This window comes from Perna viridis, chromosome 3 (assembly GCF_037379345.1).
Source record: "Perna viridis isolate PV_CMFRI_1.1 ecotype Kerala chromosome 3, ASM3737934v1, whole genome shotgun sequence".
Classification (NCBI taxonomy): domain Eukaryota; kingdom Metazoa; phylum Mollusca; class Bivalvia; order Mytilida; family Mytilidae; genus Perna; species Perna viridis.
Genome location: NC_142447.1, coordinates 56943521 through 56969429, shown reverse-complemented (window position 1 = coordinate 56969429; position 25909 = coordinate 56943521). Strand labels below are relative to the sequence as shown.

Here is a 25909-nt window from a genome sequence, read left to right as displayed (position 1 = left end):
AATACAGCATTGCTACATGTATCTATGATATAATTTTATACCACATTCTGATTTTAAAATTTGCTTTTAAAAAATAAGAGTTATAACTTTCTGATTATTCCATTTTATATTTATTTGTTTGTAGTTTCCACTGACTATTGAAACCATTTATTTAGTTTTGACAAAATTTCTTTTATTACATTATTGGTTATACTAAACATTGTTGATTTACTTATCCACTTAATTCTTATTAATGTAGTGAGATTCAGTAAAATTTTAATGTTTATGAAATAATGTTTAATGATGAATTGAGGCTTTAGGATAGTTTCTAAGTATTATAGTTGATGACGTGGTGCTTTAGGATAGTTGCTGAGTATAATAGTTGAGGCTACTGGTGAACTAGTTAACTTTAAGTGAGACTTACTCAATTTTGTTTTAATATATTAACTTAATTTGTATATTCGACCTGCAATTTCCATTATATACCTTTATAAAGGCTATGGAATAAGATTGAATATAAACTAGGAATTTTTTGTTATTGGGAGTAAGACATATTGACCAGATATAGCCCAGATATTTATAATAGAGAAATATTTTCAATTTAATTTTTCTACAGAGATGGTGAAAGATGATGGTGTACGGAGCTGTCTGCTATATGCTGCCTGTAGGGGAGGTAATCTGGAGATGGTTAAAATGTGGCTGAGTCCATCGATGGATATAAACCATCCACGACTGTTTGTCAGCCATCTAGAAGATTGTGATAATGGTACTCCTATGTATGCTGCATGCTCTGGTAAATATATACCATTGATGAAGTTACATGACCAAGACATTTTTTTTATATGATGCATATTTTTCTTAATACTTAATTTCTGAGATTTGCTTATTTACAAATTGAAATGCAATATTTATGTATTGAAAGTAAGTAATACAAATGTAGTAAATCTGAATCTGACTAGAGTCAGAAGTAACTTTTAAAAAAAATCAAAAATAATAACATCTTAAATCAGAGGTATAGATGAGCAAGAAATTAGTGATAGAAACTGTATATTGTAATGTAATTGTCCTGGACAATTTGTGGAGTCTATACTAAACCATTTGATAATAATAGCATTGTTATAATTGTTTAGGAAATCATTATGAAGTTGCCAAGTTTCTGTATGATATGGGAGCTACATTAACAGAGAAGATATGCCAAGATTTTCCTGATATAGCTGGGAGGATTTTAGAGACATGTGTACACTTCAGGAATGAGGATCAGTGTGATGATGATGAAGAAGCTGGGGTAAGTTTGATGGGAGGGAATAATATAGAGATTGGGACCCTCAATTATTGATGAACATAATGAAAAGTGACCTTTCATCACAATGATTGCGCATGTTCAAGCAGGGAATTATGCTATTAGAGAGGCCTTTGTTTACAAAGTGAACATGTCAGGCCATGTTAGAATTTATATATTTTTAACTTCAGAGAAAGGTTTTACAAAATGGAATTATTTCCAATTCTCAACAATATCTCATAAACATTTTTACCAGTTTTCATGAAACTTAATAAAATTGCTTAAATGATTTAAAATTTGAGAAGGATAAAATTTCTTTATAACATAATTAATATTATTAGAGTTAATTATACCCAGTGTAAATAAAGTTTGGAGGTATATAAGAATCACACAGCTCCTTAAACTGTCCAAATGCTTACGATATAACTTATTATGAAGGTTGGCCTTCTTATGTTATTGATTGACATACATGATGGAATGTCAGGTGTCTGCAAAGGGAGATAATCATATATATTGATTTTACATATTAAAATCTTAAAAGCTCAACAACTCCAAAACTACTCAATGAAATTTCATAGAAAATTTGGGCATGATATAATGATTTGCATGAAGGAATACAATAATTGTCTTATGCCGGCAAAGGAAGGAAGTCCAACTTAACAGTTTCACATGTCAACTCCTCCTAAAATGCTAAAAAAAAACTAGGCCCCTGATCCCAGGTCCATCCATAACGCTTTTATAAAAAGGATCCTTGGTTGATATTGTATTATTTCATGAACTTACTAGAATTTTGCATTTTAATGATATGTGTAACCTATGATAGGGAAGCTATCACATTTGTATTTTAAATGTTTCTTATAGCTGTAGAAAACTGTGATTATTATGCTGGTGTTAAAAAATAAGGGGCATGATTGAAAAGTGTTGAGTATGTAATTTGTACTTTTTTTATGCAGTATTATATATATACATGTATTATCTCTAATTTACTGATAGGGTTGATACTATGCTACAAAGTTTTTGTTTTTCAGTTTTTAATAAGCTATCAGTATATGTCAAGTCTCAAAGTTCTTACACTCTAGTAGGTATAAAATGCATTATCAAGGTCTATCACATGTCTAGTTTTGTTTATTTTTATTTCTATTACATAAACATTGTATTTGTTTATAATATTTGGGTGACTTGATACATGCTAGGATGCAACAGTGCTGGTCTTAATAATAGGTGACCTTGAAATGGTGATACCATTTAACACTTTCTGATGAAATGCCCATACCATGTAGTACCAAAAAAAAAACCACATGTCTTTGCTTTAAAAGTGCATAATTTGTGTTTTTCAATTTAAAGTAGTCAAAATAAAACAAAATATGTACTGTTTCATGGATCTCTATGAAATTGTATTACAAGATGGAAGGTTTTGATTGATTGAAAGTGTTATGGCCTTTGATTCACTCTCCGAAGAAGAGATGGTGGAAAGCCATAAATCTGTGCTATCCTCTTTTGGTCTCTACCAAAGACTGATTGTGATTTACCGTCTATGTACTGGATTCCTAAACTCCACAAGAATCCATACAAACAACATTACATAACTGGATATGCAAAATGTACCACCAAATGTCTTTCAAAACTTTTAAATGCTATACTCACAGCTGTCAAAGAGGGTCTCCATTCCTACCATAACACTTGTAATCCCGCAGTGGTATTAATTCATTGTGGATCCTGAAAAATTCTAAAGATCTTCTGGAGACCCTCAACTCAAGATTATTATTAGAGTATATCATTAAAACCTATGATTTTTCAACACTGTATACTTCTATTCCCCATACTCAGTTAAAATCCAGACTTAAAAACATTATAAATTGTTGTTTTTCTAAAAAAAAATGGTACACCTATAGACATATAGTTCTTGGTAGAGATTCCTCATACTTTGTAAAAAATAATTCCAAATCATCTTCCAAATATACAGAAGAAGATGTTTTCAAAATGCTGGAATATTTTATAGATTTTTTGTCATTTTTTTTGTCATTTGATTTTTTTTTGAACATATTTGTCCAGTGTGGTGGACATGTTTTTCAACAAATGGTTGGCATTCCAATGGGAGCAAATTGTGCTCCTCTACTTGCTGACCTATTCCTTCACTCTTATGAGGCTGACTTTATAGCTGATCTGATCCAAAAGAAAGAATATCGTTTAGCTAGTATTAATCTCAGTTTCCTCTATATAGATAACATATTATCTTTAAAACAATCCTAGTTTCCGGGATTTGATACATCGCATCTAGTCCAAAGAACTTGAGATAAAGGATACTATAGACACTGTGAAGTCAGACTCATATCTTGTCCTACGCTTAGAGGTTGATGGTAAAGGAAAACTATTGACCAAACTTAATGACAAATGTGATGACTTTTCATTCAGCATTGTCAACTTTCCTTTCATTTGTGGCAACATCCCTTCAGCACCTGCCTATAGAGTTTTCATATCACAACTCATATGTTGTGTCAGAGCTTGCCGTAACTACGCTGACTTTTTGTATCACGTTAGACTTCTTATAATTAGGCTTCTGGGACAGAAGATTGAAGTCATCACTACAGAAGTTTTATGGTCGTCATCATGAAAGAGTAATCAAGGGAACCAAGGTTATAGTGGTAATCAAAAGAATGTAATCCAGGAACAAAGACCAGACATGGAAACAGACATACACAACAAAGAACATAAAGTAACCAAAATCATACATACAAAGTAGCAAAAGCAAATGAGCAACTCTGACTCCACTAAAAACTGGGAGCATGGAACAGGTGCACTGGTAGGGTAAGTGTCCTGCAACAAAGAAACACCCGCCGAGTTGCTCATAAGAAAGTCAAGTCCAGGGTAGACAAACGAGGAAAGGAAAACTATGACCCGTTGAATAAATCAGTTTTCATGGTGCAGATCGATACACCATAATGATCCACGAGTTAATTATGATGACCATAAAAACTTCTGTAGTGATGACTTCAATCTTGTAGCAACATAACCCTGTTCCAGAAGCCTATTTGTCAGAGTTCTAGCACGATAAAAAAAATTTGTGTAGTTTCGACAAGCTCTGGCATAACATATGAGTTGTGATATGAACACTCCATAACTCCATATGCAGGTGCTGAAGGGATGTTGCCACAGATGAAAGGAAAGTTGACAATGCTGAATGAAAAGTCATCACATTTGTTGTGAAGTTTGGTCAATAGTTTTCCTTTACCATCGATTTCTAAGTGTAGGCTGACTTCATAGTGTCTGTAGTATCCTATATCTCAAGTTCTTTGGGGTAGATGCGATGTATCAAATCCCCGAAATTAGGATTGTTTAAAGATAATATGTCATCTATATAGAGGAAACTGAGATTGAATGATCTAGTCAAATGATATTCTTTCTTTTGTATCAGAAAAGCTATAAAGTCAGCCTCATATGAGTGAAGGAATAGGTCAGGAAGTAAAGGAGCACAATATGTTCCCATTTGAATGCCGACCGTTTGTTGAAAAACATGTCCACCACACTTGACAAATATATTGTCAATTAAAAATTCCAGTATTTTGTAAATATCTTCCTCTGTATATTTGGAAGATGGTTTGGAATTATTTCTTACGAAGTATGAGGAATCTCTTTCAAAAACTATATATTTGTATCTAGGTATACCATCTTTTTTGGAAAAACAACAATGTATAATGTTTTTAAGTCTGGATTTTAACTGAGTACGGGGAATAGAAGTATACAGTGTTGAAAAATCATAGGATTTAATGATATTATATTCAGATTATAGTTTGAACTGATTTTATCAAAAAGATCTTTAGAATTTTTCAGGATCCACATTGAATTAATACCACTACGGAAGTACCAAGTGTTGTAGTAGGACTGCAGACCCTCTTTGACAGTTGTGAGTATAGAAGTTAAAAGTTTTGAAAGACGTTTGTTGGTACAATTTGCAGATCCAGCTATGAAACGTTGTTTGTATGGATTCTTGTGGAGTTTAGGAATCCAATACATAGACGGTAAATCACAATCATCATCCTTGGTAGAGAGACCAAAAGAGGATAGCACAGATTTGTGGTTTTCCACAATCTCTTCTTTGGAGAGTGTGGTAGCAGTATAGGTCTTATCACTGCTTTATTTTCTACGTCTACCTCTGATAATATACATTGGATGTAAAACATTTTGCAGACAAAAACAATGTTGTTTTGGGCATTGTCTGCTGGTACGACAACATACTTGTCATGTATAGTAGACAATGTATTTGCTACATCAGGGTCTTTGAAAACTGATGTAGCCTTTGCATTCATTGACCTGCTTAAAACTTTCATTCGTTTTAAAATTAAAGACCTCACAACCTTTAACCACTCTGACAGAGAATCCTTCCTGGTTTTTTAAAATTTTTTTATCCATTTTCTTGCATAGTCCTCGACGGCATCCATAAGAACTTTAATGTTATAATTTCAATTTATGGAGCGTGGTTCACATTACTTGGAACCTTTAGAAAGGATATTACGCAGAGATTTGTTTTCGATGATGGTTAAATCTTCCATAATGACGTGACCAGAAGGACCATATTTGAATGGAGAGTTTTTGCAAGAACAGTCAGGTGGTTTAGCCTTGAAGTCCTCAATCTCGAGCTTCTGCAATAACCTTTTATAATTGAAAATTTTGGATGCAATGGGTGAAGTATAGGTATATGAAATAATCGGTATGGATTTGTCTTTGAAATATGAGGGAATTTTGTTGGTAGCAATTTTGTGATGGAGGATGTTGGCCAAATTAATTGCATCTATACCTTTGTTGGCAAACGGTAGTGGAGGAGATGATCGTTTTTCTTCATCTTGACTTTTCACACAAACTGGTTTAAACAGTTTGTGGAAACCAATATCCAAAATGATGGCAACAAATTTGTATAATGATGAGGTCGGGTCAGAAACAGGAGTGTCAAGACTTGTTTTGTAAAGGGAGTGTAGTAGAGTGAGAGGTATAGAATAAAGTTTGGTCCTAATGTGATGAAGTCCAAGAGGTTTTTGCATGAAAGGAAGGAGACCATTTATGGAGACATCATGTAACTTAGGTGACGTATAGTGGCGATGGCCATGACTCCTTTCCCATCTTGGATTTTTGTCAAATAAATTCATCACATTTATGCTATTGTGATATTGGCTTGAAAGGTTTCCTATAGTTTTGATGTTGTCATTGCATCCATAAGGTATTGCAGTACCTAGTCTGTGTATCCAGTACACCTCTCTTTCCCTACGATAGTTTTTACTTAGAATGGGACTGTTTGTAGGATGGTAAATTTTTTTCTGAAATACGAACTTTCATGAAGAGGATTGAATGATCTTGTTGATTGAACTGTCAGGAATTTGGTGGTGTTAATTCCTGAACGATGACTGCATATTCTTTTGTTTAATCGTTCTCATGTTTCTCCGACAAATACTAAATCACAAAAGTTGCATTCTAATCCATATATTAAGTTTGTTGATTTGTAACTTAAGTCATCGTTACTTCTTGTGTGGAAGGTTTTGTTTGTAAGGGAACTAGAGAAGTAAGAGTTGGTTGTAAGAATGATGCATGCTTTGTAATTTTTAATACCACATTTTGATATGGTGCAATGTGCTTTGTCATCGTTGTAGTCAAATATGTCATTTAAAGTGATGGAACATGGTTTGATAATTTTGAAATAGTCAGAATTTTTGTACTGGAATTGATGATCTGCAGACTGAACATGTGATTGAACTCATGGATTGTTACAGTGTATCCATCTGCACCATGAAAACTTCTTTGTTTTTCATCTACCTGGAACTTGACTTTATGAGCAACTGAGTGGGTGTTTCTAGAAAAGCAGAGGACGCTTACCCTACCAGTGCACTTGGTCCATGCTCCTCAATTTTTAGTGGAGTCTGAGGTGCTCATTTACTTTTGTTACTTTGTATTTATTATTTTAGTTACTTAATGTTCTTTGTTGTGTTTGTCCGTTTTCCATGTCTGGTCTTTGTCCCTGAATTACATTCTTTTTATTTCTGCTTAAATCTTTGTTCCCTTAATTACTCTTTCCAACTTAATAGTTTTACATGTTAAAATCTCGTCAGTGCAACTTCTATACTGCTCTAGGGAATTCAGTGAAATTGTATAAGAAGATTGGGTGTCATATGTTGATGTGCATGAAGGAATTTAGTTACTGTTTGTGGACTCCAATAGGAGATAATCCAACTTAAGGGTTTTACATATTTAAACCACGTAAGCACAACTCCTCCTAAATTGCTCAAGGGAATGTAATAAAATTTTATAGGAAGGCTGGCCATCATATGTTGATGTGCATAAAGCAATATAGTAACTAATGGATGGAGGACCCATTTATTTTTGGTTTTTGGTTATTTATTTGTTGGAACAATTTATTGTTTTCTCTGTTAAACATAAATTTCTTTGTATTAGAAAGTTCACTGTTACGTATCATTATTTACAACACTCCAGAGGAAATGATGGTTTATATTTATTACATATTTGAATTCTGAAGAACGCTTGTAATAGAACAACTAATATTAATTATATAGTTCTATACTTGTACACCTCGAAACACATTACAAGTCTACATTGCAATTTAATTGACCATCTCACATAATTATTCTAGTTATTGTATAGTGGTGTGAATATTTATGGATGAATCATCAGTATCCATTATTGGTCAGAATGATACCTTCATTTTATTTTCTGTCTGGATTCATAACAAAAAAATGCTTATTTTCTTACTCAATCTCCAATTTAGTTTTCTGTCATACTTGTAAAACTGAAAATCTCTTATATGCCCTTACACAATTGTAGTAAGAATTGAAATGACTTTAATGACTAAATAAAGACTGTCTTCTGTGTATGTAAGGGAATTGTGGCCAATACTATATGACGATACATGATATTATTGTATTACTTTAAGGTATCATGTTATGCATTGTTTCATTAAATAATAATAATACAATATAAACTCAAGGATTATTTTTGTAAAAGGGTTGAATGGACCTGGGTTCTAGTGGCCTCTCATGATACTTAGCTTATGAAATTTTACCTGTTTTATTCTGCTATAAAAGAAAAAAATGCTGATTGTAGATCTGGAACGAATATGATTGTTACATTTCAGCATATTGCCAAGTACAGACAGATAAGTCTTGGAGGGTTTCATTACAACTGGATATCCCCTTATGTAGAAACTCTGGTAGAATTAGACTTAAACAATAACAATTTGACCTCCTTACCATTAAATATACCATGGTGCTTACCCAGTATTGTCTGCCTTAACTTGGCCAATAACAATCTTGTCAAGTTCCAGGGACCAGAAGGATCTATTGAGTGCCAATGGTAATTTGTATTTTTTTCATTAGCTAACTTTGTCATATATACAATACAAGATTAACATGAATATTAAGTAGATATCAGAAGCATGACACTGTTTCTAGGTTGGCAGTATTAATATGCCAATAGATACAAAATGGAAACCAGTGACATATTAACCATATAAATGGCACAAAATAACAAATCCTGATTCAAGGGTTTCTAAACTTGTTTGATTTTGTTAATAACTCTTCGTAGACAGCATCAATGGTATACCATAAATTTCAGCATTTCTTTATCATGACAATCCATTACTGTATTCTTTTTTTAAATTACATACTCATATTTCATGTATTTAGTTGACACAAAATAACTTCACATGTGATATGTAAAAACATAAACCTTGTTTACTTCCGTGTCTGTCAGTGCGTTTGTCTAAATATCTTGTAAATGTAACTCCTTCTATATTATCAAAAGGACTTCAATGAGCTTCATCCTTAGCTTTCATGTACATGAAGAAATGTTGGAATTTGTTTTAATGAAGATAAGTGATCCATTTTTCATGGATCTATGTTTCAGATGGTTGACTCCATTAACAAAAACATTTTACTCGTGGTACTGTATACAAGCAAAAATATACTCATCAGATCAAGCAGAGGTTGTTTTGACCAATACTTAGCAGAATAATTGAATATTAATATATTTTGTATTTAACAGTTTAGCTGAGATACAGCTTGGGAACAACAAATTAGAGGATGTTTGTCATGAAGTGTTCCAATTACAAAGTCTAGTCATTCTTAATCTATCCAATAACTGCCTTAAGTATCTCTTGAGAATTCCACCAAATCGTTTTTCTGTCGTCACAAAACATAACAAAGGTAAGATAGACCTCAATTTTGTGCAATACTGTGAACAAGGAAGAACTGTTAGGGATTTGAGTGTATTGTAGTGTCAGATGATGTTAGAGTTAGATACGAAGCAAGTTTTGTTAAAGATATTAATTACAGGGCCATATTTTTTTTGAGTAGTGTTGAAATTGACAAAGAGGAATCTTTTAATTCTATATGCAAAAATCTTTTAATTTGGTGTAGCATTGCCTATTAGTGAGTACAGGCTTTCTTTTTGACCAGTATTAGGTTTTACTGTAAATGAGCAGTACCTAGTCAGATCATTTACTGAATGGTACCTAGTCAGATTGTTAACTGAGCGGTACCTAGTTAGAGCATTGACTGAGCAGTACCTAGTCAGATCCTTGACTGAGCAGTACCTAGTCAGATCATTGACTGAGCAGTATCTAGTCAGATCATTGACTGAGCGGTACCTTGTCAGATTGTTGACTGAGCGGTAACCAGTCAGATCCTTGACTGAGCAGTACCTAGTCAGATCATTGACAGAGCAGTACCTAGTCAGATCATTGACTGAGCAGTACCTTGTCAGATTGTTGACTTAGCAGTAACCAGTCAGATCATTGACTGAGCGGTACCTAGTCAGATCGTTGACTTAGCGGTACCCAGTCAGGTCATTGACTGTTCAGTACCTAGTCAGATCGTTGTTCATCATTTTTTGAAATAAAATAATCATATAAATGTATGATGAATTATTATCAAAATACATACCGGTAATATATGTGTGTATGTGTTCTTTACTGTAAATGAATTTGTGTATTTACCTAAAATACTGGTATTTTAATAAATTGTTTGTTATTGGAACTGGGTTTGGGAGGATAGTAAAATGAATGACGTTCCATATTGTAAACATTGTGCAGATTTCCAATCTACTTTTACTTTTTAAGTTCAAGAAATCATTTTAGTTTTTGAAATAATTATTGGGAACACTTATTGTTATTTTACATTCTCTATGCAATAAATCAATTCCTAACTATACATTTTTGTTTGAATTATTCTGCACTCTCCTTTCTCCCTGTTAAGTGTGTTTGGAAGAAATGTTTTGCAATGAATTCCTTTTTCTTCATATTTTAGAAGATGTGGGCAGTGTACAGTGCCAAAAATTATCAACTTTAAATTTGTCTCACAATAAATTAGAAATGTTACCACCTGAGTACATCAGACAGTGTTGTGGATTAACTAGACTTGATGTCAGTCATAACAGACTGGTATCCTTTCCAAATGCTTGGGATTGTAACATGGTGAGTAAGGTTACCTACTGTAATGTCTGGTAACAGTCTGGTATCCTTCCTATCACTAGGGATTGTTACATGGCGAGTTAAGTCATCAGCTGTAATTTGCATGAAGTAAACTGTTTAAAAGCACAAAGCATTGAGATATTTTCCAAAAATACTGAATAAATGTGACCAGGATTTGTTCTTTCTTTGATTATAGCCAATATTTATAACAGCCATAACAGCAATCAGTTAAGCTCTAGAATGTATGGAGTAAATAGAGATGTGTAAGGAGATCTACCATGGACAGAATGTATGGAGTAAATAGAGGTGTGTAAGGAGCTCTACCATGGACAGAATGTATGGAATAAATAGAGCTATGTAAGGAACTCTATTGTGGACAGAATGTATGGAGTAAATAGAGGTGTGTAATGAGCTCTACCATGGACAGAATGTATGGAATAAATAGAGGTATGTAAGGAACTCTATCGTGGACAGAATGTATGGAGGAAATAGAGGTGTGTAAGGAGCTCTACCATGGATAGAATGTATGGAGTAAATAGAGGTGTGTAAGGAGATCTACCATGGACAGAATGTATGGAGTAAATAAAGGTGTGTAAGGAGCTCTACCGTGGACAGAATGTATGGAATAAATAGAGGTATGTAAGGAACTCTATTGTGGACAGAATGTATGGAGTAAATAGAGGTGTGTAAGGAGCTCTACCATGGACAGAATGTATGGAATAAATAGAGGTATGTAAGGAACTCTATCGTGGACAGAATGTATGGAGGAAATAGAGGTGTGTAAGGAGCTCTACCATGGATAGAATGTATGGAGTAAATAGAGGTATGTAAGGAACTCTATCGTGGACAGAATGTATGGAATAAGTAGAGGTGTGTAAGGAGCTCTTGGTGGACAGAATGTATGGAGGAAATAGAGGTGTGTAAGGAGCTCTACCATGGATAGAATGTATGGAGTTAATAGAGGTGTGTAAGGAGGTCTACCGTGGACAGAATGTACGGAGGAAATAAAGGTGTGTAAGGAGCTCTACCGTGGACAGAATATATGGAGAAATAGAGGTGTGTAAAGAGCTCTACCGTGGACAGAATGTATGGAGTAAATAGAGGTATGTAAGTAGCTCTACCATGGACAGAATTTATGGAGGAAATAGAGGTATGTAAGGAGCTCTACCATAGATAGAATGTATGGAGTTAATAGAGGTTCGTAAGGAAGTCTACCGTGGACAGAATGTACGGAGGAAATAAAGGTGTGTAAGGAGCTCTACCATGGACAGAATATATGGAGGAAATAGAGGTGTGTAGGGAGATCTACCATGGACAGAATGTATGGAGTAAATAGAGGTATGTAAGGAGCTCTACCATGGACGGAATGTATGGAGTAAATAGAGGTGCTAAATGTTTTATATATGTATGTACATGGTGTTTAATGAGCTATTTTTTTAATATTACAGACATTATTAAACCTCTCCCACAATGAATTAGATCGTTGTCCTGTAAGTTTGGAGCAGTACTGGTGTGGAACCATGCGAACTTTATATCTAAATAACAACCAGTTGGAAGAAATCAATGAAAGTGTTGTAAAATTAGGTATGTTTACAATACATCTGTTTTAGTATTTCTAGAGACTGTCAAATTAGGTAAGTTTACGATACATCTGTTTTAGTATTGTGTCTAGAGGCTGTCAAATTAGGTATGTTTACCATACGTCTGTTTTAGTTTTTGTTTCTAGAGGCTGTCAAATTAGGTATGTTTACCATACGTCTGTTTCAGTATTTGTTTCTAGAGACTGTCAAATTAGGTAAGTTTACGATACATCTGTTTTAGTATTGTGTCTAGAGGCTGTCAAATTAGGTATGTTTACCATACATCTGTTTTAGTTTTTGTTTCTAGAGGCTGTCAAATTGGGTATGTTTACGATACATCTGTTTTATTATTTGTTTCTAGAGACTGTCAAATTAGGTATGTTTACCATACATCTGTTTTAGTGTTTGTTTTTAGAGGCTGTCAAATTAGGTATGTTTACAATATGTCTGTTTTAGTATTTATTTCTAGAGGCTGTCAAATGAGGTATGTTTACCATATGTCTATTTTGGTATTTGTTTCTAGAGGCTGCAAATTCTTTTAAATATTTAGTGTCTGGTACCAGTACTTTATAAGAACAATGTTCTGATAGAATTTACACCCATTTATTTGATGAACTATAGACATATATTTTCAGGTTCACTGACCCGATACTAAGTATTGATGAGACCTATTTGGTTGTAAATATTTGATTTTTTTAAAGTAGATCCTTCTCAGTATATGTCACAGACAGAGCTTTCACATTTTGAAAATTAAATAATAAACTTTACATTTGCAGGTTGTCTGGTAGAGCTGTATGCAGCATACAATAAGATCTGTAGATTACCATTACCAGGTCTTTGGGAATGTTATCAGTTGATTTTTCTTGACCTGTCTCACAACTGTTTGGGGCCTAGATCTTCTAACAGGTATTGTGTGTAATTGAGTTTTCCAAGAGGTTAATTTATAATGAGGCTTTAAGAGGGGTTCATTTATACTAAGGTTTGTGGATGGCATCATTTATACCAAGGGTTGTAGAGAAAAAAATTAATTGTAAGGAGAGATTGATTTAAACTGAAGTTTTCAGACAGGTTACTGATGTTTTGTTAGAGGTTGGATTACACAGAGGTTTGTTGAGAGGTTGGATTATAATGAGTTTTGTAGAGAGGTTGGATTACACTGAGGTTTGTAAAGTAGTAGGATTATAATGAGTTTTGTTGAGAGGTTGGATTATACTGAGTTTCGTAGAGAGGTTGGATTACACTGAGGTTTGTAGAGAGATTGGATTACACTGAGGTTTGTAGAGAGGTTGGATTACACTGAGGTTTGTAGAGAGGTTGGATTACACTGAGGTTTGTGGAGAGGTTGGATTATACTGAGTTTTGTAGAGAGGTTGGATAATACTGAGGTTTGTAGAGAGATTGGATTACACTGAGGTTTGTAGAGAGGTTGGATTACCCTTAGGTTTGTAGAGAGGTTGAGTTATATGTAGGTTTGTAGAGTGGTTGGATTACACTGAGGTTTGTAGAGAGGTTGGATTACACTGAGTTTTGTAGAAAGGTTGGATTACACTGAGGTTTGTAGAGAGATTTGATTACATTGGGGTTTGTAGAGAGGTTGGATTACACTGAGTTTTGTAGAGAGGTTGGATTACACTGAGGTTTGTGGAGAGGTTGGATAATACTTAGGTTTGTAGAGATGTTGCATTATACTGTGGTTTGTAGAGAGATGTGATTACACTGAGGTTTGTAGAGAGATTGGATTATACTTGGGTGTATAGAGAGGTTGGATTACACTGACCTTTGTAGAGAGATGTGATTACACTGAGTTTTGTATAGAGGTAGGATTACACTGAGGTTTGTGGAGAGGTTGGATTATACTTAGGTTTGTAGAGAGGTTGGATTACACTGAGGTTTGTGGAGAGGTTGGATTATACTTAGTTTTGTAGAGAGGTTGGATTACACTGAGGTGTGTCCAGATGTTTTATGTACTGTTTTCAAATTTTTAGTTTATGAGAAAAAATGAATCTAATGAATGTTGTAACTTTTATTTACATTATAATATATGTTATTCCATGTCCGAGTAATTAAGGGCACTGCCTTAGAATTCTTTTAAATTTTCTGTGTAGTGTGAGTATGATACATTTCATATCCTATTGTTGTCTTAGTTGTTTACATTTTATAGTTTATTATATGAGTAAGTATGAAGAACAAGATGAACTTTTAATTCATGTCTAAAAACTTTTATCTTTCAGTTTATCTTTTCTTCTATTAAACCAGTAAGTCAACCATTCTCATAGAATATTTGTTTTTTTTTTAATTCTAAAGATTAATAATAGGCAGTCTAAACACTAAAATGTAGAAAGACTGTGGCCAAAGAGTTGTTTGTGAATTCCATTTCTAATATTGAAGTATGAACTTAACCATTTAGGAAGAAATAAGGGGTCAGAAAGAAACATTTTTCTGGTTTCCACACAAAAAAATAGTCGGAGTGTAAAGGTCTCTACAAATTTATAATACAATGCACAAGGCTTGATACCTCAAAAAAGAGGATTGTAATTGATTACTATGAAAGTACTATTGTTCGTGGGGTACAAATTTTCATTGTTTTCGTGGGTAGGCTAAACCGTGAAATTTGGTTCCCAACGAAAAGGAGAATCCCTTTCACATGTATACTGAAAACATCAAAACCACGAATTCAAGAATCCACAAACTTGTGTTTCTTCCCTAATCCACAAAAATTGGTTCCCACAATTTAAAGTACATGTACTTTCACAGTATTTGGATGGTCTTCAGCATTTGGGAATAAGGAACTGAAAAAGGGGTCAAAGGCCAACTTCTATTTTTGTTTCTGGACAATAACTTGAGTAAAAGGGTATTGCTCTCTATGACATTGCACCACAAGGTTCTGTACTAAGATGGTTGGACTTGTTAATCTAATGCTCTTGTAAATTTTGGTCCAAAAAGAGCAAACATTTTTTTCTCTGGTTTCAGCATTTTACTTAAGTAATAAGTGGACAAATCTACTTAAGTAATAAGTGGACAAATCTATATGAAATTGTGTTACATTGACTGATATTGATTTAAAAAAGGTACAGTTTAGACCCTTTGGAACTGTTTTGGGACCAATTTAAAGAACGAAAATCGAATAGTTCTTGCAAGGTACAGATGAATAGACAATGTGATTCATTTGTGGTATTTAAATTGTGAGTTTTGTGTCTTATTTTGTTAATGTCTTATTGCAAATTTTAAAGTTCTTTGACCACCCAGCCTGGTCAGATCCTTATGCTGTGTCAATCATTTATTTTTAATCCAAATCAGAGCTGTGTCAAGCTTGAATGGTGTGTCTATACTTGGGTTAAATATTTGCGGGTGTGTCAAGCTACATACCGGGAAGCATTTCATTTCATTTTTGCCTACAATGTATTTTAAACTTTTTAGTGTTTCAATAGTGTTTTAAGTTTAATCTTGACAAATTGTGATCATTTATGACATTTGGAAATGCTTTATTCCTGACATGACCTAACCATGAGATAAAGGTACATGTAAAATTGTGAATTGACAAAATTGATACTCTTTTTCTCATCTGGACTATCAGAAAGTCAGAAACCTTATGGCCTTTTATTTTTAAAAAGGCATTGCTTATGTCAGAAAAATAGAAATGAATAACTTTGTAATAAGAATTGAAGTTTACAATATAACTCTTTGGTGATCAACAGCATTAGATTTTAAATAATGATATAGCGAGTAAAGCAGTTAACTTCACAGGATATATTTGGTCTTCATTACCTGCTGAACTGTATTAAGTAGTTAACTTGACAATTGACGAGAACTTTCTATCAGATATACCTGTGGAACAATAGAAAGTTAACTTCCTAAAACTTTCTTGCTGTAAATTGAAAAATTGCTTACAGCTTGCTTGAGAATGGCTGATATTATGAAGTTTTCTTCTTACAACTTGCTAATTATCTTTTTTTCATACCTAAGTATGACTAGGAATGTGGATGCTTTTTGTATACTGTGTATATGATATTTATAGATTTTCGTTCCTGATGGTAAATGGTGAGAACTAAATTCATGGATTAGGTTTTGCATGCATTAAATGTCATTTATTTAGATCTGATAAAAATTAAATTCAATATTTGGATTGAGAAGACCTTCTATTTCATGAGGCTTTATTCTGTTTCATTTTAGTGTGGTCATCAGTTTCATTTAGTTTATATGTGGAATTTGCATGATGTGAATGAAGTTTTTTATGATTAATTTAAATTAACTCCTTGCAGAGATTTCAACCCTCTCATTTTGCTGCGAGACTGTGTTAAGTAGCACTCCAGCTAAGAATCATGCAAAATGTGATTCATGGGTAAAAAGCCTACATATTTTTATTTTTGATATTTTGTTCGAATTGCCATAGTAAACAGAAACTAACATTCAGTTTTTTATATAACCCGTGTTCTTGCAAGATAAAAGTTATATAGAATGCACTGTAGATTTCAAAATTAAGGCAGATAACTCTGTAAATGACACTCAAATACAATAGAATCTATCGGATTTTCAGTGTTGATTATCTCCTAAGAGCAGGCAGATTTGAATGAATAATTACACATTTCTTAATATAGACCCATAAAACGACTTAATTATAAAAATAAAATAAGGGAACTTTTTTGGGGTGTATCACATTTTTCAGATTGTGCATGATTCTTACAAAGACAGCTACTTAAGAGTCTATTGATATGGACAGTTATCATTAAATCAACTTCAAATAAGTCATTCTGTATTCAATAAACAAATCTCACTGAGAAAAAATATCTCTGCATGTTGTTGTTACTTATTTTATTCTTTATTGAGTTGCACTGTATTGTATGTTTAGTCATGTCCATTCTGTATTGTCATAAGAATTAGTCCCAATTTGTCTTTTACTGAAAATCTGTTATTGAGCAAGATTTTTATTGTGAAAAAATATGTGTGACTTTGTTTTTGCTGAACTTGAGTAGCCAAAAATATTTAATGGTATCTGTTTTGCCAAGTAAAAAGTTTAATTGAATATTTAACAAATGGTTATGACCTTTGTGGTCATTTACATTGACACATTATAATGCCATTTGTCTGAGTATACAGTTATTAAATGGGTTGGATGCAATAGACCAGAATATTTGTCCTGAGGTACTGAGAATGATCAAGTGTGTCTATTGCACGAGGCACTGAGAGTCAAAGAGACAATCATTCGACCAGGAATAGGAAATTGACCGCTCCATGTTTATGAATTGGCAGACGAGAGTCACATCTACGTTTTTACACACATGTTTTTTGTGTGTAAATTCCAATTCAATGAAGCGCTTAAAAAAAGTTCAACCAATCAAAAGGCTTAGATAAAGGTCATTATGGGGTCAGTACAATAGACTCCTCAAGGAGACTATTGCACCGTGCAATAGTACATCTACAGTGCAGCCCTGTCCTGAATAAATTTTGAAAATAGAGAAAAATATGTGTATATTTAATAAACAAGATAAAACCTTATAATTAGGCAATAAAATATTATATGAACCAGTGAAAAAAATATGTCCTATGATAACTGTACAAACCAGTAACCCCCGTGCAGGTCCGGGTGTTACAAGAATAGGCCTGCAGCAGCACTAAGCTTGTCGTAAAAGGCAACTAAATAGTGCTCAGAACCTTAGCCGGGGGCTAGGGCGTGCTGCCCACAGAGCAACTGGGTTGTGTGCCCCAGGTGGTGGAATGGGGTACTCCTGGTGTGTTACATGCTGGGGTTGTCAGGCTATAATACGGAAAACCTGACCGCAAACCATAGTGGTGCATCGTGTTGGGAAAGATGCCACGTTCCTCGCACGTTAAAGAACCTTACTGTGGTATTCTCTTGGAGAAGGAACCATAGGGCTCCGCCACAGGAGGCTAAATTGCCTGACCATGCCCACCTCTCCCTATTTCCAGTGGCAATCAAAATTTGTCAACCCCATCGTCTTTTGGTCCTATCCCTTTTTCATTTCATCATCAATTTCATGTTCATCGTCTGAACATAGCTGAAATATTGCTGATCGGAATTTAAACCCCAACAAACAAACAAACCAGTAACTGCATTATGCAAGGTTCTGTATTGAGCTTATTTTTATATTACTTACAAAATTTTGAGGTTGTATAATGATATTTTGCTGCCTTAGTAATTGTTGGTATCATCATCGTCATGTCTGGACAATAACTTGAGTATGAATAGATCAAGTAGCTATACCACAAAAGAATGGCTAGCATTGATTGTGGGGCTAGTGACTTGAACTGTTCAGAAATTAAAGGCCAAAAATAGGGTCTGAAACAAGCGTTTTTGGTATATCCAGACAATAACTTGACTATAAGTGAACAGATCTTTTGAATTTATGCCATAATGGTCCGTACCACAAAGGAAAGGCTGAGATTTATTTTCTTATTACCTGTACCACTTAAGAGTTTGGGACCAGAAGAGGGACCAGAAACAAGCATTTTCCTTATGTCCAGATAATGGCTTGTCTTTAGGTGAAGGTGCCAAACCACCAAACTGATGTTTTTTTTACTTCAACAATTTAGGAATTAAGGGTCAAAAGGGGACCAGAAACAAGCATAAGATAATAACTTGACTATAAGTGAACGGATCTCTTTGAAATTGTACCAGAGATTGTCATACTACAAAATAAAGGCTGGTATTGATTATGAACTTCTTGGATTCTTGTAAAAGAGTAATCAAGGGAACCAAGGTTATAGCGGTAATCAAAAGAATGTAATCCAGGAACAAAGACCAGACATGGAAAACAGACATTCACAACAAAGAACATAAAGTAACTAAAATCATACATACAAAGTAACAAAAGTAAATGAGCAACTCGGACTCCACTAAAATCTGGGAGCATGGACCAGGTGCACCGGTAGGGTAAGCGTCCTCTGCTTTTCTAGAAACACCTGCCGAGTTGCTCATAAGAAGTCAAGTCCGGGGTAGACAAACGAGGAAAGGAAAACTATGACCCGTTGAATACATAAAATTGTTGTGTATGTGTCCTTACTTGTCCTTATTGACTTAGGTGATTGTATCAATCTGGGCCCTTCAAAGCATCTATTTCATATTTAAAATTTTTTTTTTCTCTTTCAAAGACAGTGTGCTTTGTCTAAAGTTTATACTTTTAATGATTTAAAAAATATATCCACTACAAAAATATGTCATAATCTTTGTATTACAAAATAAAAAAAATTCTTTAACAGGAAATAGACACATTGATTATCTATAAATCTCTATAGACTACACAAAATTCAATGAGTAAAAAGATTACAAATAAAAAATTATTGATATTTGGTCAAGTATTCAGTTATAAGGCAGCTCTAACTTAAGTAATGTTTTACTAAACACCTGCTTCTATGGAGGTCCACAGTGTTTATTTCTGATGCTTCTTATTGACAAGCTTGCCACTTCATGTCATTTTAGCTTCCAAAATGTTCATTGTTTTCAAATCTGACTTTTCTCTTATGACTAAAATCTGCACTATTGACAGGCATAGTATTTACAAATACAATTTTGAATATGAAACTGTCCAAATGAATACCTTGTGAACACTGATCTCAAAGTTCTGTTAAAGATGAAGATACAAATTTGTTCTAAAAAATGAACATTAAATGAATAAAATTGAAGCCTTAAACATTGTATTGTACTAGGTTATTAGTTATGAACACTTAATTTACAATGTGTCTGTAGTTTTTCTTCCTGGTACAACTGTGTAAAGACAAATATCATTGAAATATGGCTGCATTTGTTAATTGTTGAACTAGAGAGGCAAGTTTCTACTGTTAGAGAAATGTATATGGTATTTGTAACTGAATGAGTTTGTCTTCTTCAGGAGGATATCAGCTCTGGTATTGAGTAGGAGGAAGGAGGAGAAACATACAGATGAAGATAACTACTCATTCCCTCCATTTCTAGGGAGCTGTTTACAGGACTTAGACCTCAGCTATAACAGTCTACATCAAGTCCATTCCAGTATTTCATATCTAACTTCACTTCACCATCTAGATATTTCTCAGTTAGTCACATTCTTTAAATTCTTCATTCTTTTTATGCCTTTCAAATCCACTATCAAGCGAATCTGTTTTAGTAAAATCTTTCGGGACTGACATTATTCTGTGTAAAGTATTTGTATTTGATATAAGGTTGGTTTAAGTAGGTTTCACATGTAGGGATTTCTCAAGGCAGAAGATTTTAATGTATTTAGTACATGATTTTTATGAAATATGTCAATATAGTTAACTCTAGTAATTATTTACTAAGTTACTTGCAGGTGAAAAAGATTAAAAAAAAAAAAAGATACAACAATGATAAAACATTTTGTTTTTATGTATTTTAGCAATCCAGCAATCAAATCTTTGCCGAAAGAGCTAGGTCATCTGAAGGTCAACTGTGTATTAAAAATGGAAGGTTTAAATATTCCAGACATTAAAAAAGTTGTAGACACTGATAGTGGTAAGATCTGATAACTATCTAATATGTCTACAGAGGCTGGATGCTGTAATAATAAAAAACAATTTTATAATAATTTCTAGTACAGGAAAACTTGTTTCCATGGGGATATAACATTAAACTTATTGCTGTGTAGAATGATATTTATTCTTGCCTTGGGATTATTTTGCAAAAATAGTTTTTAGGCTGAGAAGACAAACTTCCTGAATATTAGAAAGCATCTAATAATTACACCCCCGCTCCAAAGAAGAGTGGGTTTGCTGTTTTATCTTTGTCCATGTTTCTTCCCATAAACAATTTTTCTGTTTCTGACAACAACTTTCTGGTTACCAAGGACTTTGTTTATTTTTTTTTATTTCATATCTTTGCAAGTTTAAATTTTAGGGCACATTTTTCTCAGCAGCTACACATAAATGCGGCTTGAAATTTTAATACATTTCTTCCCGTAGGTATATGATGGGATCCATTTTTTTTCCAAATTCAACAGCTTTCTGTTAAAGAGGACTTAGTTATTTTCCTTATGTTTTCCTTATATCATGATTGAAAGCGGTGGTATCACTAGTCAGCCATGGCTCACTGATTTTATGTTATCTTTATATCGTGATTGAAAGCTTGGTTATCACTAGTGAGCCATTGCTCACAGATTTCTTGTTTGGTATCCACTCAGCAGCAAAATGGCAAAAGAAGAGTACACATACTTCATCTTTTATACATATATATAGAATAAGATGAAAATTGATTGCATGTACTAACAACATTATACATTCAATTAATGTACCTTGATCATCTACATATTGTACTATTTGATGACAGTTTAAAGGACTTCTTTTTTATTTTGATTGTAGATCTTCTACAGAGGTCTAAACAGATAATAACCAGTTTGAGGAATGACTTGAGACAGTGTGAAAAATACTACAAGTTAAAACTGGTCATACTTGGGAAAAAGGTATAACAGTTCTAAAAACCCTAATTTATGGAAAATACCACTCGAGTAATTAAATGTGGTATACAATAAATATTCATGCAATACTGATATAAAAAAAAGTTCTATTTTAGTTCACTGTATGAGATGTTACCAACACTTGGTGGTGGCGGGGTTATCAGTAAACTTTTATTCAAACATCTTCTCTGAAACTATTTGACAGATTTTAATGATAAATGGCATGAATATTTTTTGGGGTATCATGCACAAAAATTGTGTTTGGAGTTTTGATCCGTTAAAAACATGACTGCATCTGTCTATTTATAGAACAATGGGGTAAAGCCACTTATTTCAATAGGAAATATAGAGAAAAATATAGAGGACCTCCCTTCTTCAGCTTGAAGAGCTCTACAAAAGTCTCCATTGGGTGGAAGTGGTAGGAAACTCCTTGCAAAATTTGCTATCTTTGAAAGGCAAAAAAATGACATACATGTATTTGGAGTTTTTAGCCAATGTCTTGAAATACATGAAGATAAATTGAAGAAATGATCCGTATGAAAAGGCCTACAAAAGTCTCAATTGGGTTGAATTTGTAGAAGGATTCCTTGTTAGAATTATTGTTATTGAAAGGCAAAAAAAAAATGAACCAGGTGAGCGATTCAGGCTCTTTTAGCCTCCAGTTAAAGTATTTACATCATTATAATTCAAACTTGTTTCATGATATTTTAAATAGTTTTATTTGTTGGTAGATTTTGTTTTACCAATGTCTTTAAGAACTACAAGTGAATATACACTGAGTTATCTTGTTTCTTTCAGGATAAAGGTAAAACAACTTTAGCAGGATTACTGAAAGGTCAGACCTTGAGCAGCCATCATTTACTTGGTGTACAAAGACATGATATAGAACTTATTCCCAAGGCTGGAAGTTTTCTCAAAATCATTAAAGTAAATCATTATTTGTAAAAAAAAATCAGTAAATTTTTGGGGTTAATTGATGTCTCTTGATGGAGTCAGTCTATCAGGCTGTCTGTCTGTTTGTCAATATATCCATAGATTGTATGATTATTAAAAAATTGTTTGAACAAACTTTGATATTTTTTGACACCTGTGTCTTTTATTTTTCATAGTTTTTTTCTGATTTTTAATTTCAGAGTTATGGGACTTTCAACATTTCATTTAGTAAGTGTGGGCCGATCAAGTGCTTAACCACAGCTGTTGGATAAAGAATTAATCCCATGCTAGCAAAACCAAAGAATACTCCAAATTTTGGCATTTGTCTTTTATTCTTCTGGGCTATTCTCCTCTTTGTTACCCCTTGTAATTCCATTTTCTGATTTTTTGTTCAAAGATTTTTTATTATTGTCTATTTTTACGTACTGTATATTGTTTTCTTTATCCATTCCCACATTTTGATATCTGAGATAGTAGTGAAAAGAGAATCTTCACTGCAAACTCACAATGTTGTTTTACTAATTAACCCAATACCAGAAATATTCAGAACACTCATTCTGAAATTAATTCCAACCGTAGAGGAATGGGCGTGAAAACATGCAAAAATAAAAAGTTGGTACTGAAAGAAATAAGTCCATTAAGATGCTGGATGTCTTCATTGTACATTCTCCATGCTGTATGATAGTAACCTTGTCTGAATGATTCTTATTATTTGTTTTTGAAATATTTACAGAAAGAAAATCCAGTTAAATTTTCTGTTTGGGACATGAGTGGAGATAAAACTATTGCAGCAACTCATCATTGTTTCTACACATCTAACTCCTTGTACATGTTGGTGTGGGACCTTTGGTCAATAGACAAAGAATTAGATCAAATAGGACAATATCTTTATAGTATTCAGGTAAAATTGTTGTTTTATACAAATATTGTATCTATTAAGTAAGGTTTAATATTTAAAAAAAATGACAAAAAAAAATAACCATACAGTAGGTAATTTTATAGAATTGATAATTGAAGTTTGTATGATGTAACCAGTATCTTTTAAATAGAGATAAAAATCAAAAACAGTGTTTTTAAACCTATTAGTAAAAAAACTAGATATCTAAATCATCATGTTCTGGTCAGTTTGGTTCATAACAAATCTAAATCAGTTATTTTTATCATAATATACAGATGTGATATTATTGGTAAATTTTGTGTAAGATTTTCTTTCATGCATTTTATTAAGTAAACTCAGTGAAGTTAAAAAGAATCATACTTAGGATTTAATATCAGTATTAATCTTTATAATACAATGATAATGTTGATATGTTTGGAATAGGCAAGAATGCCCAATGCGAGCATTCTGTTAGTTGCCACATTCCTGGACAGAAATACCTTGCCAACGAAACAGCAGGATGTTTTAAAAATAAAACAGTGTTTATTAGATCGATTTGGCCCTGAAGGAGACCAAGCCAGTGGTTTGTCATCTAGACTTGAAGCAGATTGTATAATACCTGTTTCCTGCACTTCATTTGAGGGTAAATTTTAATTGTTTATTAGAGTTGGATATTTAAGATAATTTTTGTTGCTAATCTAATATTAATGGTTATTGTATGTCTCATAATACATTTTCAAGTGGTATTTTCTTTTTTGCATAATGTGAATGTATTTGTATGATGATTGTGCATTAATTGGAAATAAAATTTATCTTGACTTTCACTTGTCAATGATTTCCATTTTAATGAAACAATTAGTTAAATCTACATTTTAATCAGGCTACAATGCAGTGCATTCACATGACTGTATAATGTACATTCTGATGTAAATTTCATTGCCAATGTTATATGATCAGTGGGAATTAGATAACACACATTAGCTTTATTTGAATCACTTTAAATTGAAATGTTCATTACAAATGAATGATTTTGAATTCACTTATGATTTGCAATAAAAAAGGCATGATTAATCTTAGTAAGAATCAGGCAGTGGGTGGCACATCATAGTTCTCAGTTTGGTTTAAGAATCAGGCAGTGGGTGGCACAATATAATTCTAAGGTAGTGGGTGGCACATCATAATTCTCAGGCAGTGGGTGGTACATCATAATTCTCAGGCAATGGATGGTACATCATAATTCTCAGTATTCAATACATCTAGAAAAAAGCTATTTAAATTTATCCTGAAGCATCAGTAATGTAGATGTTTTTTGACTGCTTATATAGGGAAAACGTGTGGGAAAATTTTCCTACCATTTTTCCATAGTGCATATCAACTATATTTGACCTATCAATATCTTAAAATGGTAAACTTTACCAACACTTTGATGGTTATTTGTAGAGGTAATGATGTATAAATGCAATAATACCTGTCGGTTTTTTCCTTCATGTACCGCACCTTACACACATTTTGCCTGATTCTTAGACAGAGAAGTACTAAATGCTTTATCTTGCATTGTTATATTAACAATTACTGTTAAGGTCACACAATATGTCATAAAAGCAAGCCACACAAATCAACATGACCTCTATCCAAACCTCATGATTTATCTTTAAAAAAATTAATAGAATCTTGTACTTATTTAAAAAAAATTCCATTCCATTTTGACTTCTTATTAAATAAATTCAAACTTACATGATTGAGTATGTTATTTCACAGTTAGTACTTTCTTTAGACTTTTTTATGATTCACTGTACTGTATGTATTAACATACAGCAAAACCTGTCTAGACCAAACCACTATAGGGCTTTAAAATTGGTTTGGACTAGACAGGTGTTTGATTTTCGAAGGTTCAAAATACATTCAAATTGATAAAAGGGACTGTAAAAAGTGTGTAGTTAAGACAGATGTTGGGATTATTCAGGATTTGATTTAGAAAGGTTTTACTATTATAAGGCACTTTTTATGCATTATAAATTAACCTTGGTAACATCTTAATATCTCATGAGGTTTACATTTATTGACTAGGTATATCAGAGATGAAGGAAAAGTTATACGACCTTGCCAATAGAATGCCTGACCCTGACAACAGGCCACATACATTACTAGGCAGAAATGTACCAAAGAGTTACCTTCTCTTAGAGGCAGCCATTCAGGAGAAATTGAAAACCATGGAAGCAGAACAGCGTCAACCATTCATACAGTTCCAAGACTTTGTTGATATCATCAATAAAATCCCTAACAATGATATAGAAACCCATGAAGAGATTCTGCAAGGTAAGAAATATTACCTAATGTTAAATAGAGTTGCTGTTGATGTAGTTGTTCTTGCAATTTAGGTAAAGAACTTAACTC

General features: G+C 33.2%; 1 protein-coding gene across 8 annotated transcripts in view; it reads left to right on the top strand.

Moving 5' to 3' along the window:
* LOC148623032 (leucine-rich repeat serine/threonine-protein kinase 1-like) overlaps nt 1–25909 on the top strand; it is a 66310-nt gene that overhangs the window by 26931 nt on the left and 13470 nt on the right. For 4 of the 8 annotated variants that reach the window (XM_088573508.1, XM_088573511.1, XM_088573506.1 and 1 more), the window contains exons 4-18: nt 596–772; nt 1110–1264; nt 8391–8608; nt 9299–9459; nt 10561–10727; nt 12173–12308; nt 13081–13210; nt 14536–14559; nt 20149–20331; nt 20653–20768; nt 21611–21711; nt 22504–22632; nt 23372–23539; nt 23960–24158; nt 25583–25831. In XM_088573508.1, coding sequence (XP_088429634.1) covers nt 596–772; nt 1110–1264; nt 8391–8608; nt 9299–9459; nt 10561–10727; nt 12173–12308; nt 13081–13210; nt 14536–14559; nt 20149–20331; nt 20653–20768; nt 21611–21711; nt 22504–22632; nt 23372–23539; nt 23960–24158; nt 25583–25831 — 2313 coding nt within the window. Of the gene's footprint in view, nt 1–595; nt 773–1109; nt 1265–8390; nt 8609–9298; nt 9460–10560; nt 10728–12172; nt 12309–13080; nt 13211–14465; nt 14478–14535; nt 14560–20148; nt 20332–20652; nt 20769–21610; nt 21712–22503; nt 22633–23371; nt 23540–23959; nt 24159–25582; nt 25832–25909 lie in introns of those variants that run through there. The other 4 variants (XM_088573512.1, XM_088573510.1, XM_088573507.1 and 1 more) reach the window with 3 other exon arrangements.